General features: G+C 39.8%; 1 protein-coding gene across 3 annotated transcripts; it reads left to right on the forward strand.

Annotated features, from left to right (window-relative positions):
- The first annotated feature begins 4,003 nt into the window (after positions 1-4,003).
- Positions 4,004-11,389, forward strand: LOC100192626 (uncharacterized). 3 transcript variants are annotated; one of them, XM_008656081.3, is made up of 6 exons: positions 4,004-4,499; positions 4,612-4,670; positions 4,879-5,067; positions 6,526-6,696; positions 9,600-9,764; positions 11,057-11,389. In XM_008656081.3, exons 1-5 carry the CDS (start codon positions 4,406-4,408, stop codon positions 9,750-9,752), a joined length of 666 nt encoding a protein of 221 aa, XP_008654303.1. In that variant the 5' UTR covers positions 4,004-4,405; the 3' UTR covers positions 9,753-9,764; positions 11,057-11,389. The 3 variants fall into 3 exon arrangements, with proteins under 3 accessions (XP_008654303.1, XP_008654302.1, NP_001131312.1); XM_008656080.3 differs by lacking the exons at positions 9,600-9,764; positions 11,057-11,389 and adding an exon at positions 8,395-8,975; NM_001137840.1 differs by lacking the exon at positions 11,057-11,389 and having other exon boundaries at positions 4,087-4,499; positions 9,600-10,066.
- Positions 11,390-14,977: the final 3,588 nt, after the last annotated feature.

The following is a 14,977-nucleotide window of genomic DNA, read 5'->3' on the forward strand; positions in this document are numbered from 1 at the left end:
CCTTCTTCAGGGACTCCATACCTTTCATTAAGAACATCGATTGATCTGTATGACGACGCAACATTGCCTCTAGCAACTCTGCATCTTCCTCATCCATAACACTTGGCAGAACATGAGGTCTATCATGTTCATTTCCTCGAGCGTAACCATGATCAGTAACATTTTGCACTACATGTTCGCTCTGTGGAAGAGGTTGGTGTGTCTCGTGAACGAACTGAAATCTGTCGTCGATGTTCTCAGGGTTTCCAGTCGTATAAGGCGAAGAGCTACCCTCTCCATGCTTTGTCCAAATTGTGTAATCCTTCATAAATCCTCGGCATACCAGATGAGATATGATTTGTTCTGTGTTATTAAATACAGCAGCATTTTTGCAGTCCATGCATGGACAATATATGTGTTTTGTCTTTGTTCTCCAAGCATGGTTCGTAGCGACATCAATAAACCTATGGACCTCGGATATGTATGATGGATCTAGCCTTGATAAGTTATACATCCAGGATGTCCTCTCCATCACCACCTGTCGGGAAGGATGAAGGGGTGAAACCCTATATCCAAAATGTGGCTAAATTTAAGGAAAATGAACAAAAATTGGCAAGAGGAACATAAAACTAAACTTTCCTAGCCATACTCTTCTCTTTAACACATGGTGAAGGCCTAGTTCCAAAATTGAGCAAAGATGAACAATAATTGGCAATTAAAACATAATTAAACCAACTTTCATAGCAATTAATAAAAACAATCTTAATTACCAAACCTATCTTCTTCTCTCTCCACACAACACATGAACCATTCATTAAACAACTTAATATCTCATGGATAAACTGATTTGAGAACTAAACATGAAAAAGGAGAGAGGATAGACAAAATCTAACCATATTAAACAACTTTATTTGAGCGAATAGAGCAAAAATGTGGCTAAAATGTGGCTAAAATTGAGAGAGGATACACTCTCTCTCCAATGGTGAAACCCTAGATCCAAAATGTGGCTAAAATTGAGCAAAAATGAATAAAAATTGACATTAGCAACATAAACCAACCTTTCTTAGCAATCTTCTTCCAAAAAATGAAGATCAAAACCTCTCCCCATGTATTTTGTGAATTCTGGACCTCCAAAATCGCCTCCAATGGAAGTTGGCTGCGAGCATACAGTTCACTGTCGGGGGAAGAGGGGTATTTATAACAGACACTTCACTGGCGGTTGTCTTTAAAAACCGCCAGTGAAAATTGATTTCCACTGGCGGTTATCTTTAAAAACCGCCAGTGGAAATAGGATGTTTCCACTGGCGGTTAAGTTAAGATAACCGCCAGTGGAAATCAATTTTCACTGGCGGTTTGTGTAACACAACCGCCAGTGGAAACATCCTATTTCCACTGGCGGTTGTGTTAAGATAACCGCCAGTGGAAATAGGTTTCCACTGGCGGTTTTTAAAGCCGGGCCCACCTGTTTCTTTCACTGACGTTTGATAACGGAAACCGCCAGTGAAAAGTTGAACGTGCCGCAGGCTTTGAGCTTATTTGTACTAGTGTTGCACCCAGAATCGTTCCAGCTAATCAAAGTTTATATAAATTAGAAAAACAATCCGGTTAGGAATCGTTCCGATCCACCAATCCGGCACAAACGAACAAGACCTTATTATATTGTAAGTTCTAAAATTAGGCTTGGCTCGAGCTTGCTCGTCGCCACATTAAATCTAATTTAAGATATAAATTATATATTTTTGTTATATATAAAATAAAAAAATTAAAAATTACACTAAAAAAATCATGAACATATTTTTAAACTATATCTAACAATATATTCATAAAAAAACAAATCAATAATTTAGTAATGTAATAGTGTCACAACATAACATTTCATGATCTCGTAACCTCTTGACTCGCTATTTGAGTGAGCCATGAAATTAGGCTCGGCTCAAGCTCGCGAGCTTCTCTAAACCGAGCCGACTCTGAGCGAGCCTTGAGTTTTTTCTAACCCTATTGTGCACCACCAGGTAAGGGAAAACGTGCTTATTTTGATCTCGCGCCCGTGGAATTATTTGCACCATGGCTTCATTCATGTTTCCATGTGATTGAATGGCAAAACTAGCACGGAGGAAATTATGAAGTAGAGGAAGTAGAAAGTCGTAACCAAGTTGGTAATTGCTGCATGAGTCAAACTAGCATCGGGAAATGTGGCAATGAAATGGAAGCAACCTCATTAGTAATAATAAGACGACTAAGACTATCTCAAGCACTCTACCCATTTTTATAACAATATTTAAACTTCAGCCTACAAACAGTGCAAAAACAATATAAAATAGTGTTTTAATGACTATGTGGGTAAACTACTGGACACGACCTAATTAGCTATACATAAACTAGAGTTCGTCATTAAATAGTGAATACCAATAATCAAATTTGTGCCATTAAGTATAAGTCTCGCTAAATTTCAAGTGTCTAAATTTTAGTTTTCTTACTGTTATGTCGTATATTTTATGTTAATTAAATTTATAGGTGCAATCTTCTCCTTTCTCCATGCCTTCTCTTATTAAGGAGCAAGGCTCTATCCTACACACCGCCTGGAAAGAAGGGGTGGAAGAAAGGGGGAGGAGAGAAAATGAGGAGAACTAGAGTTTCCATCATCATCTGTCGTCGTTCAACAAGCTAATTTCCTGGAATGGACTAGGGAGGGAGGCTAATTTCATGGTGATCAGTGATGAAGACATCACAAGCTAGTAGGATTAATTTTCTCTCTTCTTCTTCCTTCTCTCTTCTACTCTACCATCTACCTCTTCCTCCAATGGAACAGAGACTTATTTTTCTTCCTTCTTCTCCTTTCTCGTTTATACTCCACCCATATATCTAATGAAGTTTCATGCACGTAGGGGGTCTGGAGCCCCCCTTGAGATCCTCCCTATGCTCGTGGTTGTCAACGTCTTAAATCACTTCAACCAATTCTCGAACAAACAACTTAAATCTTAATGCCATGATGTTATAGTTTGATACATCATAAACAAAACGGTTAGCCTACAAGAATTAGCCACTCATGAAACATGGGACAATATGCTCCAACAGAAAGTCGGTTCATATGCAGTGCGCCTTTAGTAGAGTTCCATTAGCGTCCCATTTGTATTAAATAAGCTGTCATATATATAAGTGCTTTTAATAATTTGACAAAGGTTTAGTAAGATAGAGAGAAGTGAGTTCTATGGAGATGAAATTCTTTTGACATGATGTACCAGCTCTCCGTGTTATAGAATTAAGTATTTACTATAAAGTTACGGAATAAAACTTTCTATTTAAACCCAGTGTTTCATCTATGTTTTATTTCATTCTATACAACGTGCAGTGTTGAAGACAGTAATAGACAACTCACCATAAGACTGGCATGAGTAGTAAACACTAAATAGCGCACCTTGAATTGTTTATAAAGACTGCAAACAAGTTTCACCATGGAGATCACATTGAAGACAGTAGTATGTATGCACGTACATAGATAGCATTGGGTCAATAACTATAGGACAAAAGTAGCCTTGGGTAGTTGGGTCAATAAACTACTTCAGGCTAGCAACGTTTTAGCACATGAAGGGACAGCAAGGGCACCAGGCGCCCACTCCACTCCATCTCGCTGCCAGCTGCTCTGCCCGGCCCGGCCTGGCCTGCATCAAAGGAGCAATGGCGCAGTAGGAGTGCAGGAAGTCCCATTCCGCCTTCGTTTTCCACGTGAGCCCTGCGCGCGTGCAAACAGAAACAGCGCATGCATCAGTCCAGCTCAGGACGTGATCTCCCCCTTGTTTTTTTTTTGCTTGCAGACTCTTGCATCATGTCGGCACCAATAATTCAGGAGCGTTCCTTCAGAGGACGTACCCTGGTCCTGGCGCATCAAATTGCGTCCAGTTGCGGCTGCGTCAGCGTCTGCGAGAAACACGAGGAGCGCAGGCATTGTTTGCAGTGGCCATTTGGGGTGTCTGGTCTCAGCGATCAGTTGATGTAAATTGAGCGGCAGCAAAAGGACGTGCGAGCAACTTGATGCTGCAATCACCGTGCACATGATGATAATATATTTTTCCCTGCTACGTGGTTGGTACCTCTAGCACAAGTGCATATGAACATATACGTCCAGCAAGACCAGATAGTAGATAGGCCTCCCACGACAGCAACTCACCTCCCGGGCCTACCAAGCAGTCTCTAGAAACAAACAAACAGCGGCAATGTGCTAATCTCTTCTGCATTTGGGCACGGCAATCCTGACCCGACCCTCCAGATTTCCCGTCGCCGAGCCACGCGGATCGAGTACCCGTCGAACTCGCCGCTGTCGGATCGAGTACCCGTCGAACTCGCCGCTGTCGGATCGTTCTCGCTTGGGGCGATCAAGCTAACGGGATTTGAGGAGATCTAGGCCAGCCGCGGGCAGCAGCCATCAGCCATGAGCGAGGTGTTCGAGGGCTACGAGCGGCAGTACTGCGAGGCCTCCGCCTCGCTCTCCCGCAAGTGCACGGCTGCATCCGCCCTCGATGGAGGTGAGCATGATTCCCATGGTTAATACGATTCCTCCTCTGTGATTCCGCTGGGGGAGCACCTGCTTTTGTTGATCGTTTGTTTTTGGTCTGATTTCGGTGGGTCTATCCGCAGAGAGGAAGAAGCAGAAGCTCTCCGAGATCCAGTCCGGCGTTGAGGAAGCTGAATCGCTGGTAAATAGATGCCGCGACGCGTTCTGTTTTGGGGATCCCCGGGATATAGGACATTTGGGGAATGGGTAGAAAAGCAGAGATTAGGGATTTTTCGTTTCCGTCGGTGCAGTTTTGGTGTTCCGACGGAGTTGCGAGATGTTTATGTGCCTTAGTCTTCAATTTGGGGGTTGGGGGAAAGTAATTTTATGTTTTTGTTTTGTGTCTGCAGATTCGGAAGATGGACCTGGAGGCAAGGAGCCTACAGCCTAGCATTAAGGCTGGTTTGCTTGCAAAGCTGAGGGAGTATAAATCTGACCTCAACAACGTCAAGAGTGAGCTCAAGAGGATATCTGCGCCCAATGCCAGGCAGGCTACCCGGGAGGAGCTCCTGGAGTCTGGAATGGCTGATACTCTCGCGGTGAGCTAATGCTAGGACTTGACTGTGTCTACAAAGTATTCACTTCAATGCATAACATATCACATCAGGTCAATTATTGTAGATTGCATCAGAGCAAAAACGTCATAGGTCCAATGTCTATGAGCTAGAAATAACTGAAAAATAAATGTGCTTGTACTTTTTAAATGTGGATGTGGTATTTCATATCAGGTGATTTGGTTTGCACTGAAATGATCAGAATTTATCTTTTTTGCCTTGGGTATTATCATACCCATATAAGTGGAATACTAGTTATACAGTCTAAATGATTGATGGTGCAATATCTGTTATTTAGTTGCATTTTGCTTGCAACATTGTGCATCATTGTAACAATGGGCCGTGTGTACTAGGAATTTGTTCAATGAATGGTTTACATGTGCATGTCAGTGAATCCAGCTGGATTACTACATTACATTTTGGGCTTTCACTTCTTTTTTTTTTCAATTTTGGATATCCAAGTTTTAGCAGTACAACTCTGGCAAGATCTTGCCATCATGTTTATATATGCTCTCAGTTCTCACTCAAGCATATCTGACCATCAAGTTTAATCTATGACTTTCCTTGTCTTACTGCTTAGATGGTATGATTACAACTTTTGTTCTGTATGAAATATATGCTATGTATTCAAACATAGTTCCTTATCAAGGTTGACCCTTGATGCGCCGCAGCCACTATTTCTACTTTTATGCTATTATGAACGAAACTTTCTCGATATCAGATAGTTTCACCTTTTCATCCTGATATACTATATTTTAAAATTTTGATTCAAATTCTTAATACTGTACCTTATACTACACCACCGATTGGCATCTGTGTGGCTGATCACCTTTACCTCCCATATGGCCCTTTGTGCTTCACTTAAGTTTAATGATGTTGGTAGCATAGGGTTACCCTTACTGCGATCATCTTCATATTATTAATGGATGAACGAGAACTGTGGAAGACGTGATAGAAGCAAGAAATTTTTTTTGTCTCATTCTATATATCTGTAATATTCTGTTTGTCACTAAATAAGATAGAACCGTTATATTTATAAAAATAAACTTACATGTGATGGATGAGTTTTCTGTTCTTATCTCCAGAACATACTTCTGTGGTCTGACAAAAGTAAATCACACGATAATATTGCTCTATCGTAAGTTATTTGTCAATATCTATTTACATAAGAAATGTTCCTCAAGTAATATAATAGTTCTGGCACTAGCTGAACTTAAGGAACTCTAAGTTCATTTTTTGTTTTGGAATGTTTTATATCTAGTGAAGTGATTGAGTTACCTATATTTCATATTCCTCAATGTCATTGTACAATAGGACTGCTGCCTCTACATTCCTGTTGCATTTATTTGGGTTATCTTGATTTGCTTTATTGAGGCCTTTTGTCTCAGGCTAATTACAGTTGTTTTACTCATGTCATATTTGGGGGACTCTCCCATGGCTCAGGTGTCTACTGATCAGAGGGGAAGATTGATGATGACAACTGAAAGACTGAATCAGTCCACTGACAGAATTAAAGAGAGCCGAAGAACTATGTTGGAGACAGAAGAACTTGGTGTCTCGATTCTTCAGGACCTTCACCAACAGAGGCAGTCACTACTACATGCTCATACTACTGTACGTACCTGTATGACTGCCTGAACAGCTCTACCTATTATATAGATTTATTTTCTGGCCATTTTCTGATTTTACAGGTTGAAAGATGCAATAATTCTTGCCAACAATACCTGTATAAAAGCACTAGTTTAGTTCAGGACTCTACAATTTTGTTTTGTGCAGAACTTTTTTATGAAAATAAAATGTTAGTTATCCACTGGTTTCTTTCTGTGGTTCTCTGATGAAATCTTAGTTATTTGTATTATGGTGTTGAATGCGTGTTTCTTTTTTCCTTTATGTTTTTTTGTTCCTTATTCTGTTTGCTGGTTTTGCGTGTTGGCGCTGGACCCTTTTCTCCTTAATAGAATGATGTGCATCTTCCTGTGCGTTTTAGAAAGAAGTTCACATATTTTGTTAAGCTTGCTGGGCTACAATCTCTAAGCCTCTCTCCCAAATGACTCGTCACCATTCTCCTTTTTTTTTGACGATCCAGATTAGATTTTTTTATGTGACCTAAGTGACTATCTCATCACTCCGTATGATACTTAATATTGTTTTGCTACATTAATTGGAGTAAATATTATATTGTACTTCTTCAGGAATATAGACTGTCTTTGTTTCTATGCACACGTTAAAGGTTTCATTTAATCAAAAAAAGGGTAAAGATTATATTGTACTTCAGTAAGTTTAGACTGGTGTTGTATTTTCTTGAACACCTGTAGAGCTTATAGAACATTTCGTGTGGGTGAGCATGCATTTGTTCTGCATTGTGTGATGCCTTTACTGTTTGGATTGCTATGGAATTTTAGTGCAAAGGATTGGTGATTGCATTAAAAAGGGAAAGACCCTTAGTAAAAAAAAAGGTGCATGCAACACATGTAGTAACCTGTTGTTGAAATTGAATATCAGAATTATACTCCGGCAGCTGTAACGAATTCAATATAGGTAATGTAAAGAGTAGAGACGACCAGTGGCCCTCAAACTTGTTTGGCAGTGTCATCTAGATCCCTAAACTATTGACTTGCATATCTTGGTCTTAATTTTGCCATTCTGATTGCCGATGTGGCTGGCCAGCATGGACATCTGAGATAAAATGATGTTAGGGGATGACATGTGGGTCCCACTGGATCTTTTATTGTTGTCAACAGCTATCATGTTTGAATGATGAATTGTAAAAAATGCGCTGACATGGATGCTGCGTAGATGCTAAGTAAACAGACAGTGGCGGAGGACGCGCTAAAACCAAGGTATTGCTAATGTAGCATCGAAAAAGATCACGACGTAATCTAAAATAATTCATAGCTATAAAATAAGCTATAAATATTAAAAAATATCTTATTCGAGAGTTATCGTGATAATAATATATTTACAACCAAATGTCATATAGCAGATAAAATTTGAAAAAAGAGAAAATAAGTTAATAATAACAAATTAAACTAAAAACCGTTAAACAAGTAAAATGAGAATATATCTCTAATTGAGCGTGTATCAAAGTTGCAAATTGTGAAACTTCAGGCCATCAATAAACAAAAGGGGCAAGCTTACAGCGACAAGAATTTAGAAATTATGAGCAGCGAACAAAACAAGAGCTCATTAAAGAGGAGATGTATCCAGTACAGACAGTTGGGACGACACAACCTGATGAAATATTTGTCTTATGAGTTTTACCAATTTATCTAGAGGGTGTGCGGCACTCGTGATGGTATGAATGCTATGCAGGTTGAAAGAACTGTGCCGCTTGCTAACCATCCAGACCCAAACAACGCCAAAAGCTGCCATGCTGGCTGCTGGGCTACCGGGGTCGGGGCCGCGCTGCGGGCAGAAGGCGAAGCGGTGGTGGACCGCGGAGCGTGGAGGGCAGGAGCGGAGCACGTAGGGCAGGGGCGGACCGACTCGCCGATGCCTAGAGCGGCAGAGCCCCCAAGGGGATAGGACGGCGGAGCTGGTCTTGGGCGGTTCTGGCGGCGCTGAGGAGAGCGGAGATGAACTTGTTCGTCAGTTCGTGGGAGGCTGGGATTAATAGGATTTTCTAAATTTTGGTATGTTTGTTGGGCTGAATCGAGGTATTGCCCAAGCAACACTGAGCAATATTGGGCCCTCCACCCCTGTAAACAGATAAACATCGCTTAGAGAGGTTTCTTGCCCCCATGAACCACCTAGTAAGTTTTTGGTGTGTTTGGTTTGAGGACAAGGGTGGATGTGATATGTCCATCCATAGATTTCAGGATATGAATAGAATATCCATGTTGTCTGTTTGGTTGGACGAATGGGGTGAGCTGTTTTTTATTTGGTTGGATGGATGAGAATAGTTGACTAATTACATATTAGTTTAAAATAACAACTAATTATACACTAGTAAGTATGCACTGACACTGAATCTTGTCAATGTAATCACTAATTAAAAATAAAATATGTTAATTCGCGCTATACTACCCTAAATATCATACAAAACATGCGCTAATCTATATTGTACTTATCAAAACTTATCTTGTCATCATAATTACTAATTAATAATATAACATAGTAATGATCTTTAATTTATTTAGAAAACATGGATGAGCTCATCCCCCAGTTTTGTGGTGACCACTGTATCCAGCATCTAGTAGAAATATTCCCTGCTGTGGATATCTATGTTCAGTCAATCCACTAAACAAAACGCCATCTAACCATGGATAGCTATCTTCCATCTATGGACATCCACCTGACCAAACACACCCTTAGCGACCCAAATATGTAAATTATTAGTTCAGGAACTTAGCTGACACAGCCGAGCAAATCTGAGGACTGTTGATGTATTTTAATCTATGATAACAAAATTGTGATGGGCAAAATACTAATCTGCTTGGTATTATGTGCGCGCACTCGTGTGTTGGCACTTTCCTATTTGTGTCTATTTATTGAGATTGATACCCTCTTGCTCATAGTTGCACGGAGTTGATGATAACATTGGCAAGAGCAAGAAGATCCTGGCTGCAATGTCAAAGAGGATGGATAGGAACAAGTGGATCATTGGGGGAATCATCACGGCTCTCGCTCTGGCCATCCTTTTCATACTCTACTTCAAGCTCGCTCATTAAGCTTGCCTGCAGGTAGGTTCCTTCCACATATCTGTGCTCAGTAATTGTGTGATAAGAGTTGTCTGAATGCTGTGTATTGAGCGACACACGGCTCTTGAAGCATCATTTATTCCCTCCCAAACCTGTAAACTTAACGTGGTTCATGTTGTGTACAGTCAGATACGTCCAACTATGTAAACCTAACGCACGTTGTTCTGTCGTGCTAACTAAACTAGAGAGGTTAGTAAAGCAGTACTTCGTATGTAACTGTTGTGTGTGCATCGGTCTATTCGAACTGCTGTGGCTGTGGGCCTTGGAATTTATTGTGATTAGGCAGCTCTATGGCTAGTCTGTTATTGTTGTGGCCAGCGACGGAGCACCTATTACGACGCACTATAGCAGCTGTCATACCTTGATTTTTAAAAGATCTAAACATTTTTAATCTTAAGGTATGTGCGGTGCAGTGTTTCTGATCCTTCTATCCAGTGCATCATAAGTAGGGCGGGATATCGAGCAAGTTTGGCTCGAGTTGGCTCGCTAAGGTAACGAGCTAGCATGGCTTAGGTCTTGTTTGGTTTCTTTAGTCACTAGACCAAAGTTTAGTCGCCAAAGTATCTCGTTAGGTTTCAGTGACTAAACCGGACTAAAGAACATTAATTGCTGTGAATAATGGCTATATTATCTCTATTAATTAGTGGATGTTTGGTGCAACAAAAAAAATAGAGAGGATAAATAAGGTAAAAATTATATTTTAGTCCCTTTTAGTCACCCTCTTGGTGACTAAAGAACTAAAGTTTAGTCATCCTACTTTAGTCACTATGTTTGCTTCTTTAGGGACTAAAAGTGACTAAACTTTAGTCACCCCAAACCAAACAGGGTCTTAGCTTGTTAAGCAATTGAGCCAGAGAATCGGCTCTAGCTCTGGCTCGACTCGTTTAGCTCGTGAGCCAAAAATGATATATATATATATATATTATAATCAATTACTATTTAATTTTATAATAATTTAACCTTAGAAAAGAGTAATGATACTCATAATTTCATATATCACGTCAATTAAACCCAAATCAACATAGTTCATCACTTATTAGTTCATTTATATAAGTGTAGGCTTTGTTTTGCTGATAAATGTTAGCTCGAATGAGCTCACGAGCTAGATCGTTAATAAACCGAGCTAAGATGTTAGCTCAATTTGTGACAAAATTAAAATAAGCCGAGTCGAGCTAGCTTACAAGCCAAGATTATTTTGTTCCGCCCTAATCATAAGTTCAACTCCTGCCATGTGCAACTTTTTTTATTTTTGTTTTTTTCTATGGTTTGTGCAGATGCTTCCTGAATGAATGAGTGGTACTAGACTGATAGGTGGGCCTTGGCATCTAGTGTGTATGCGCAGAAGGTGCAGGTCTATCAGTACTGCAGTAACTTCAGTTACAGAGCTTGGTTGGCAACTAGCAAGTGGGATACGCGATGAGGCCGGTGCATCCTGTGCTTGATCCCCATCTAAATTTTGGATGGGGTACATGGGCATTTAGGGCTTGATGTGATGCATGGTGAATTGTCGATATAGACAATAATGAACCGCGACTAGGGTAAGGTGCCATACTGCCATGGATTGGAACTATACATGTACATATAGGCCGGCCTGGACCGGCACGGCACAGGCACACAAAAGCACGACCCACAAAGACATGGCTCACAAAAGCACATATCTAATTATGGGCCATGCCGTGCCAGCACGTGTGCCTAGTCATCGGCCCACGGCACGGCCCACAATTAGTTATATGTGCCAGGCCGGCCTAAATAGCACAAAATGTCTTAATGTGCCAGATCGGCCCATATACATACAACAGTAATACATAAACAAAAAGTATAGAATTTATATATGACCAAAATAAAACTAAGATGTTTTGTGGATGCACATTAAAAACCTTTGGTCAGAAAGAAAAAATATTACACTAGCCCAGAAATAATATTCAGTTCTCTGTTCAGTGTTTAATGAGTACTATACAACCATACAGAATACATATACAATGATCATCATCACTATTCACTATCCACAACTAGGTATCGGTTCTCGAAGGCTTATTGAAGCTCTAGATTCTCCAAGATGTGCTAGTCATGTAGGCTTTGACGGGCCTTAGTTAAATACCGAGTCTATATTTGGTGGGCCTCGATGGACCTTAGTTAAATGGGTTGTGCCAGGCCGGCCCGTGGGCTTGACTTGAGGCCCAGACACGACCCACATATTGGGTCGTGCCGGCCCAAGCCCACAATTAGGTTGGGCCGTGCCAGATCTGGGCCGTGCCAAAAATTGTGTGCTTTGGGCCGGCTTATTAGGCACAACACAAATGTACACCTATAATTGGAACAACCATGGTTGGTACTGAAAGAGGACATCACATGTAGGGTTAGAAACGAGACGAGCCTGGTTCGACTAGGTCTGGCTCAGCGGGTGACCTAGGTCGATTCAGCTCGTCTCGCCTACTACACGAGTTCAAAGATGAGGCTTAGCTCACGAGCCGCTCATTAGTAAATATAATTGCATTATATATTAAATTAATAGCATTTAAATATGAAATATAGAATTATTATTTGATACTATGAGTAATCTAAAATTTGAATTGTCATATATACATCATCAATGACTAAGAAATGAATCAATGATTCATTATGATTTTGCAGATTGATTAATTTAGCATAGTTAGCGCAGCTCGCGAGCCGTCTCGACTCGACTCGCTTGACCAACGACCCCAAAATACAGGATCGACTTAACTCGTTCGAGGCTTGCAAGCCGCTCCGAGCTCGAGCTGGCTCGAGAGCCTAAAGGTTATGTTCCAGCTCTAATCATAGGGACGAGTTGTGTACCGTTGGTGAATGAGCTACTGTGATAAGTGTTCACTACTGTGGCAACACTTAATCTTGTGGCAAAAACTGTTTAAATATATATATATATATGTATATATATTATTTATTCTAATAATTACTCTATTAATATATTAGATTTTAAGTTTTGATCCATCGTGTTTTAAGAGATAGGGGGAGGGGCAAGGGCCTGACCTTTAAGATTGTATAGTATATCTGCTATTTATTTGTACCAGTTCTAAAAAACATAGGTAAAATAATATCCTAACTAAGTAACAAAAGTCTAGTTAAAAGGGCAAATAAGGGTTTGACCTGTCTTCTTCGTTGCATCCCGATCCAAGTGGATTTGAGGGGACCAAAGGATATTGAGGACTTTAAATTTGAAGGTATTAAATCTCTCTCAATCCGCGTGAATTGAGATTAAAGCGAACGTGGCCTAAGATTGGATTGATATTATATCTACTAACGAATAGTTGTACCAATTCTAAAAAATATAGGTAAAATAACATTTCATCTAAGATAATAAAAGTTCATTTAGAAATAAAATATATTTTTCTATGGTTATATCTTTTTATTTATACATTTCTATGTAAGTAGATAAATTAACATAATATAAATAATAAATTTACGAACAATGCTCTTGTGTATATCGTCACCCTTGCTCATATTATTTGTGCCATGTGGGATTTCTCATTGGTTGCGTTTGGTAATGATGTTATAACTAATAACTGATAGGGTCGCGACGACACCGAGGGCCTCTTGTGGACATGCACACAAGATTGTGCTGCTCAACATGGGCTAGTATCGCGGTTACTAGTTGTAATCCATTATGAGACTATTGATGTGTTATCTTGTCACAATATGTTTTTGCCACGTGGGATTCATTGTTGGTGATGTTTGGTAATGGTGTCATGATTAATGACTTATGGTGTCGCGACGAAACTGAGAGTCTATTGTGAATGCACACACAAGGTTGTGCTGTTCGGCACACGCTCGTATCAAGGTCTCTTGCCATGATCCATTATGGAACTACACTGATATGTTATCTTCCGTGGACCTCTCCCTCGAAACGATCTCTGTATTTTTATTTCAATCTACTGTGGTGTTTTGTCCAAATTTGCCTTCCACATCCTGTTAAGGGATATGTATATGTCCAGGTAAGTGTGGTAGGACTCCCTTCAAAAATCACAAGGAATATGTTCTTTGCAAAGCGGGATACTAACCTCAACCTTAGCCTACTATAAGAAGTGATAGACGAGGATCTCTGTGCCATCTGTCGAAAAGATCAAGCCACATATGCCATCACTGTTCGATCAAAAGAACATACCACTCTAGTAAGTGGTGGGGTTAATATTGTGTAAAATGCTTGTTGAAATGCCTCGGTTCATGCTTTCATCGTGGTTTGATAGACGTAACTTATGTGTATGCTGAAGTTTAGGTGGTGATACACTTTAGGTAAGGAGTGCCTCGGTGGATATGTAGGTCTAGTGTAACTGAATTGATTCGATGTTTGTGATGTGTTTGTGTTCACAGTTGTGGAGTAGTCGTGTCATATGAAACCTAGGGTTAAGATGTAGATCATTTGAAAAGTGTTTAAGTGGATATATGAGCTAAACATGACATGTTTGAATAGGTCCTATGTTTCTAGAATATAGTTCATTAGTGATGCAATTTATGTTACTAACATTGTCTTTCCTGCTTACTTGCATTTAGCTATTAGGCTTTCATCTCCTAGCAAAGTGTATTGGTAGACCTGTATGTGATGTTTGGTCGATTTGATGAGGTGAAGGATAGGTTAGTTTTTCAATCGACTAACCGATAAGTCTGACATTGTTGATTTTGTTGAATGTATTTATTTAGTAAAGTCAAGGCCCTGCCTTAGTATCGTTACATTCTCTTATATTGATTGGTAAATGTTCTAAGTGAAATTTGGTTATTTCCCAAATTGAATTAGGAGCAAATAACATCAATATGTTATTTCAATTGAAATCTAAGAACCCCATGATGAAGATGCATAGAAGTGCTTTAGGTCTTTAGATTTAAAGTTGTGCACTTATGAAAGTCTTTGATGTTGATGATGTTCTTCATGTTATATCGAGTAGTGTGATATTGTATTTAACCCATAGGTTATGCAAGTTAATCCGATGAAATGGTTTAGAAAGCTAGTTATAATGTTTCTATTCATGTACGGAGCTTTAAATGTCCAAGGTTAGTGAGTTAAGTTTTGGTAAGCGTTTGATGCATGCTCTGGCTAAGGAAGATATAAAACTTATGTTTAGTGTGCTATTTTGCTGATGTTTGAACTAGATTCGATTAAATTGGAAGAACTTAATTGTTGCACTTGGTGATGTGTAGATATTTAGTGTATGCTTTTGAATGTATGC

Source organism: Zea mays, chromosome 8 (genome assembly GCF_902167145.1).
Source record: "Zea mays cultivar B73 chromosome 8, Zm-B73-REFERENCE-NAM-5.0, whole genome shotgun sequence".
NCBI classification, from domain to species: domain Eukaryota; kingdom Viridiplantae; phylum Streptophyta; class Magnoliopsida; order Poales; family Poaceae; genus Zea; species Zea mays.